This window comes from Gopherus evgoodei, unplaced genomic scaffold (assembly GCF_007399415.2).
Source record: "Gopherus evgoodei ecotype Sinaloan lineage unplaced genomic scaffold, rGopEvg1_v1.p scaffold_40_arrow_ctg1, whole genome shotgun sequence".
In the NCBI taxonomy this organism is placed as follows: Eukaryota; Metazoa; Chordata; order Testudines; family Testudinidae; genus Gopherus; species Gopherus evgoodei.
The window spans coordinates 74-7447 of NW_022060061.1; the positions used below are offsets into that span (position 1 = coordinate 74).

A 7374-nucleotide genomic window follows, 5' to 3' on the forward strand; every position below is an offset into this window, starting at 1 on the left:
CGCCCGCAGCCCCCAAGCCTCGCAGCCCCAGAGCCAAGCGCTAGCAGCCCCCCAGCCTCGCAGCCCCAGAGCCGAGCGCCCGCAGCCCCCCAGCCTCGCAGCCCCGGAGCCGAGCGCCCGCAGCGCCCCCCGGCATCCGAGCCCCGGAGCTGAGCTCCCGCAGCCCCCCAGCCTCGCAGCCCCAGAGCCGAGCGCCCGCAGCCCCTGAGGCTCTGCTCCCCGCAGCGTGTCCCTGGTGGAGCCGGGCCCGGTGAACACGGACTTTGAGCTGAAGCTGATGGAGGACGTGTCCCGCTCCGAGTTCCCTGGCACCGACCCGGCCACGCTGCACTACTTCCAGGAGGTGTATCTGCCGGCCTCCCGCGAGATCTTCTTCACCATGGGCCAGAGCCCCGAGGCCGTGGCCAAGGTGGGTTCCCCTCCGGGCCTCCCGTGGCCTGCGGCTCCCTCCCCCCGGCAAGCCCCATGGACCTGGGCATCTCCCTGCCCGGGGCTGGCCTCCTGCGGCTGCCCAGACTTCCTGACCAGCCCCATGCCCACCACCAGGCTGGCATGCCCAGCCCCCCCAGCGTATGGCACACCCAGCCCCCCCGCAAGTGTCTGGGATGCCCAGCTCCCCCCCCCAGTGTATGGCACTTCCAGCGCCCCGCATGTCTGGCACGCCCAGCCCAGCCCCCCCCCAGTGTATGGCACACCCAGCCCAGCCCTCCCCATGTCTGGCACGCCCAGCCCAGCCCCCCTCAGTGTATGGCACGCCCAGCCCAGCCCCCCCCAGCGTATGGCACACCCAGCCCCTCCCCAATGTCTGACACGCCCAGCCCCCCCAGCATATGGCACACCCAGCCCCTCCCCAATGTCTGACACGCCCAGCCCCCCCCAGCGTATGGCACACCCAGCCCCTCCCCAATGTCTGACACGCCCAGCCCCCCCCAGTGTATGGCACACCCAGCCCCCCCGCAAATGTCTGGGATGACCAGCCCCCCCCAATGTCTGGCACACCCAGCCCCTCCCCAGTGTATGGGATGCCCAGTCCCCCTCATGTCTGGCACGCCCAGCCCAGCCCAGCCCCCCTCAGTGTATGGCACACCCAGGCCCCCCGCAAGTGTCTGGGATGCCCAGCTCCCCCCCCCAGTGTATGGCACTTCCAGCCCCCCCATATCTGGCACGCCCAGCCCAGCCCCCCCCCCAGTGTATGGCACACCCAGCCCAGCCCTCCCCATGTCTGGCACGCCCAGCCCAGCCCCCTCCCCAATGTCTGGCACACCCAGCCCCTCCCCAGTGTATGGGATGCCCAGTCCCCCTCATGTCTGGCATGCCCAGCCCAGCCCCCCCCCAGTGTATGGCACGCCCAGCCCAGCCCCCCCCCATGTCTGGCACGCCCAGCCCAGCCCAGCCCCCCCCCCCCAGTGTATGGCACATCCAGCCCCCCCGCAACTGTCTGGGAAGCCCAGCTCCCCCCCCCCCAGTGTATGGCACTTCCAGCCCCCCCCCATGTCTGGCACGCCCAGCCCAGCCCCCCCCCCTCCAACCTCAGTGTATGGCACTTCCAGCCCCCCCCCATATCTGGCACGCCCAGCCCAGCCCCCCCCCATGTCTGGCATGCCCAGCCCAGCCCCCCCCATGTCTGGCACGCCCAGCCCAGCCCCCCCCCAGTGTATGGCATGCCCAGCCCCCCCTCCATGTCTGGCACGCCCAGCCCAGCCCCCCCCCCAGTGTATGGCACTTCCAGCCCCCCCCATGTCTGGCACGCCCAGCCCAGCCCCCCCCCCCAGTGTATGGCATGCCCAGCCCCCCCCCATGTCTGGCACGCCCAGCCCAGCCCCCCCCCCAGTGTATGGCATGCCCAGCCCAGCCCCCCCCATGTCTGGCACACCCAGCCCAGCCCCCCCCCCCAGTGTATGGCACGCCCAGCCCAGCCTCCCCATGTCTGGCACGCCCAGCCCAGGCCCCCCCCCCAGTGTATGGCACTTCCAGCCCCCCCCATGTCTGGCACGCCCAGCCCAGCCCCTCCCCCCAGTGTATGGCACGCCCAGCCCAGCCCCCCCCCCCAGTGTATGGCACTTCCAGCCCCCCCCATGTCTGGCACGCCCAGCCCAGCCCCCCCCCCAGTGTATGGCACGCCCAGCCCAGCCCCCCCATGTCTGGCACGCCCAGCCCAGCCCAGCCCCCCCCCCAGTGTATGGCACTTCCAGCCCCCCCCATGTCTGGCACGCCCAGCCCAGCCCCCCCCCCAGTGTATGGCATGCCCAGCCCAGCCCCCCCCATGTCTGGCACGCCCAGCCCAGCCCAGCCCCCCCCCCCAGTGTATGGCACTTCCAGCCCCCCCCATGTCTGGCACGCCCAGCCCAGCCCAGCCCCCCCCCCAGTGTATGGCACTTCCAGCCCCCCCCATGTCTGGCACGCCCAGCCCAGCCCCCCCCCCCAGTGTATGGCATGCCCAGCCCAGCCCCCCCCATGTCTGGCACGCCCAGCCCAGCCCAGCCCCCCCCCCCAGTGTATGGCACTTCCAGCCCCCCCCATGTCTGGCACGCCCAGCCCAGCCCCCCCCCCAGTGTATGGCACGCCCAGCCCCAGCTTCTCACTGCTGGGCCTCATCCCGCCTAGAGAATCAACTGAAGCGCCGAGTGCTGGGGAGGTGGGATGCTCCTGGACAGACAGATGGACATGGACCGAGGGGACAGACAGACGCAGGTCAAGGGGTGCGAGTGGAGGACGGCTGGAGGGGACAGACAAGGAGGGCAGACAGACAGAAAAGGGGTGTGAGTGGGGAGCAGGCGGATGGGGCAGTGCGTGGGCCTGGGCTGGTGTGACGACGCTGCCCGGGGGAGCCAGCTGACATCACTCAAGCCGGGTGAGCTGCAAACAGACCAGGGCAGACAAACCCCAGAGCTGGTGGGGGTTATTCCAGTCCTTAGATTTACTAACCAGCCCAAACAGCTTCTCTAGCACCTCCCTGGTTACTCCGAAACCAAACCCCGCAGCTCCCTTCCAGTGCCCAGCCCCAGGCCTCCGGCCAGACACACGCGCAGATACGATGAGGGTTACTGAAAATCTTCTCTCATCATATAAAGAAAAGGTTCTTCCAACCCCAAAGGATCAGCCACACACCCAGGTCCAGTTATAACTTAGATCTGACCCAAACACACGCTACAGCCAATTCTTATTAACTCAGCTAAAATGTATTAGAAAAGAGACGGGAGAGAGCTGGTTAAAAGATCAATGTACAGACAGACGGGAATTCAGTTCCTGAGGTTCAGACACAGCAGAGAGGAGCTTTTAGCGGCCAAAAGTCCTTTAGGAACAGTCCAGAGGTTCTAGTCCCATCTCCGTGTTCGGGGGGCTCCAGTCAGTGACTGGGGATCTCAATCCTTGTGGCTTAAGGTTTCCCCCTCTTGGAACCCAGAGCAGCTCGGAGCTGGAGCAGGATCCTGGCCCAGGGTTTTTATACATTTCCAGCAGCCTTTGGACCTGGGAAAACAATCGGCTTCACTCTCCTTCTCCCAACCAGCCTGGCAATTAGCCCAGGGGAATGTACCCATTAAAGGGTTCAGATGCAGGTTACCCCACCCTGCAGAGAGACACAGAGACAGTAACGCTGTTTCCCTCAAGTGTCTTCCTAAAATCAGAGCTCTGGCGATAGACGAGACTTCTCGCTGCCACCCCAGGCCCTGAGCACCCAGCTCCCTTCTGCCTCTGACGCTGCGGCTGCATTTCCCAGCTCGGCCCCTTTACACACTGACCCGTCTCTAAAACTGGGCCATGGGTCGGGTCGGTCTGGGGGGTAATTAGCTCTTTCGGGCCCTGTCCCCTTTCACTGAGATATTAGGTCACAGTCCCAGCTGGAAAGGGTTAACCGGCGGTCTGGAGCTGGTGCCAGCGGTGCGTTTGACGTGCCACTGTGGGGAGCGAGGGGCCTGATCACCCTGGGCGGGGGGTGCGTGCTGGCCCCTGTGGAGGGGCGAAGTCCCCGGGGGGGGCAGGGAGCTTCGACCTCAGCTTTGGGGCTTCCTCCATTTCCCCAGCCAGCCCCAAACTAAAACCCCTCCAGCAGCCTCCTCCCAGCCACCACCCCGGCTCCTACCCTCCCTCGGTCCAGCTCCCCGGCAAAAGGTGTCACCTGGCCCCAGCCCCTCCTGGGCTCAGGTTACAGGCTCACCTATCCTCATCCTGGTATCCCTTCACCAACGCAGTCTCAATAAAACTCCCACGCACCATTCCCAGGTCAATCCGCCCCATTCCCTGCTCCGTCGCACCAGGCTCAGGGCGGGGATGGCTCGTGGCAGCCGGGGGCCAGCCTGCAGCGGCAGGGTGGGCAGCTGAGCCAGGCGGACGGACGGGTGGGCGGGCAAACGGGGCAAGCAAGCTGGGCGGACGGACAGGCGGACAGGGCGAGCGAGCCAGGTGGACGGACAGGCGGACGGGGCGAGCGAGCCAGGCAGACGGACAGGCGGACGAGGCGAGCGAGCCAGGTGGATGTATGGGCAGGGTGATTGAGACGTGCGGACAGGCGGACGGGGTGAGTGAGCCGTGCAGACAGATGGATGGGCGGAGGGGGCGACTGAACCATTCGGATGGATGGACGGATGGTCAGGCGGATGGTGCGAGCGAGCCGTGCGGACAGACTGACGGGTGGATGGGGTTAGTGAGCCGTGCGGACAGGCAGACGGGGCGAGCAAGCTGTGCAGACGGATGGACGGGCACAGGAGGTTATCGAACCATGCGGACAGATGGATGGATGGACAGGCGGACGGGGCAAGCGAGTCAGGCGGACAGACAGGCAGACGGAGTGAGCAAGTCAGGCGGATGGACAGCCAGACGGGGCGAGCAAGCTAGGCAGACGGATAGGCAGACGGGGCGAGCAAGCCAGGCGGACGGACAGACGGACGGGGCGAGCGAGCCAGGCAGACGGACAGACGGACGGGGCGAGCGAGCCAGGCGGACGGACAGGCGGACGGGGCGAGCGAGCCAGGCAGACGGACAGACGGACGGGGCGAGCGAGCCAGGCGGACGGACAGGCGGGCGGAGCGAGCGAGCCAGGCGGACGGACAGGCGGATGGGGCGAGCGAGCCAGACAGACGGGGCGAGCGAGCCAGGCGGATGGACAGGCGGACGGGGCGCTGACCCCTCTCTCCCGGCAGGCCGTGGTGCAGGTGATCGGCGCGGCTCGCCCCCCCTTCCGCACGCTCACCAACCCGCTGTACACGCCGCTGACGGCGCTGAAGTACGCCGAGCCCTCGGGGGAGCTGTCCGTGCGCACCTACCACAACCTACTCTTCAACTACGGTGCACTCTTCCACCTCAGCATGCGGGCCCTGCGCTGCCTGACCTGCCAGTGCTTCCGCCGCAGGGTCGCCCCGGCCTGAGCCGCGTCCCTGCATCGCCGGGGTGGAGAATCCCCCGAAACTCCGTTCCACCGGCGGCTTCCCCTCGCCGCTCGCAGTGCCCCCTTTATTTCCGGGTGAAGTTCTCTAGCCTCCACTTCCAGCTGCTCGACCGCTGGCTGCTGGAGTGGGGAGCCGGGTATTAAATCTTTGGTTCCCACGTAGGTACCTCCAGCCTGGGACCAGGCCCCCTGCACCGTCTGCTGAGCATGTGGAGTCTGTCCCTCCAAGGCAGGTTTCTAACCCTGGAATCCTTCTCATGGCTCTTCTCTGAGCCTCCTTATGGGTCCCAGAACCGGGCACAGGACTCCAGCAGCAGTCACCCCAGTGCCAAATCCAGAGGGAAAATGGCCTCTCGCTCCTACCCAACATTGCCTTGGTCACACACCCCAGGATCTCATACCCCGTTTGTCCCCAGCATCACACGAGCAGCTCGTGTTCAGCCAATTCTCCACCATGGTTTTCAGAGTCCCTGCTCCAGGATAGCGCCCCCAGCCCGTAAGACCGGCCTGCACGCTTTGCCCCTGGATGGCGACATTTCCATTTAGCTGCATTAAAACACATGTCGTTTTCTTGCACTCCGCAAGCAGTCCGGATCGCTCTGTATCGGTAACCGGTCCGGATCCATGTGGATCGGTGACCGGTCTGGATCCATGTGGATCAGTGACCGGTTCGGATCCATGTGGATCAGTGACTGGTCTGGATCCATGTGGATCGGTGACCAGTCCGGATCGCTCTGTATCGGTAACCGGTCTGGATCCATGTGGATCGGTGACCAGTCTGGATCGCTCTATATCGGTGACCGGTCCGGATCCTTGTGGATCGGTGACCGGTCTGGATCCCTGTGGATTGGTGACCGATCTGGATCGCTCTGTATTGGTGACCGGTCTGGATCCATGTGGATCGGTGACTGGTCCGGATCGCTCTGTATCGGTGACCAGTCCGGATTACTCTGTATCGGTGACCGGTCCGGATCGCTGTGGATTGGTGACTGGTCCAGATCCATGTTTATCAGTGACCGGTCCGGATTGTTCTGTATCGGTGACCGGTCCGGATCGCTGCGTATCAGTGACTGGTCTGGATAGCTGTGGATCAGTTACCGGTCCGGATCCATGTTTATCAGTGACCGGTCCAGATTGCTCTGTATCGGTGACTGGTCCGGATCGCTGCATATCAGTGACCGGTCTGGATAGCTGCGGATCGGTGACCAGTCCAGATAGCTGTGGATCAGTGACCGGTCTGGATAGCTGTGGATCAGTTACCGGTCCGGATCCATGTTTATCAGTGACCGGTCCAGATTGCTCTGTATCGGTAACTGGCCCGGATCGCTGCATATCAGTGACCGGTCTGGATAGCTGCGGATCGGTGACCGGTCCAGATAGCTGCGGATCGGTGACCGATCTGGATCGCTGTGGATCAGTTACCTGTCTGGATCCATGTTTATCAGTGACCGGTCTGGATCGCTGTGGATCAGTACCAGTCCTCCCCACTGTATTTACCACACGTTCATTTTTATGTGTTCTGCAAACTTGATTAGTGATTTTACGTTTTCTTTCATGTCATTATACAGCTGCTAAATAGCGTAGGGCCCTGTGGGACTCCCCCGGACACACACACTGGCTGACGATCCCCCATTTAGTTACCTTTAGAGAGTTTTCCGTTAGCCAGTCTGTAGTCCCGTTCATGTGGGTCATGTTCATTTTATATCAGTCAAAATGCCGTGCGATAGCAAGTCAAACATCTGTTACCTTTATCAGCTAAACTTGTAATCGAATCAAAAAAGTCATCAAGTTAGTTTGCCAGGATCTATTTTCCATAACCCCATGTTCATTAATTCTTTATTAATCCAGTCCCAGATCAGCTGCGCCATAATTTTGCCCAGGATCAATGTCAGGCTGACATGCCTATAATTATCCCGATTATCCCGTTTACAGTTGTTAACCATTGGCCCAACATTCCCTTCCTTCCAGTCTTCTGGAACTTCCCCAGAGCT

General features: G+C 63.6%; 1 protein-coding gene across 1 annotated transcript; it reads left to right on the forward strand.

The window, feature by feature from the left end:
• Nucleotides 1-225: 225 nt before the first annotated feature.
• RDH8 (retinol dehydrogenase 8) lies at nt 226-5363 on the forward strand (the record flags this gene model as incomplete). The annotated part of the gene is made up of 2 exons (XM_030546025.1): nt 226-409; nt 5139-5363. Coding segments are annotated over 2 exons (409 nt in total), but the record flags the coding sequence as incomplete, so codon positions are not given.
• Between the last annotated feature and the right edge of the window lie 2011 nt (nt 5364-7374).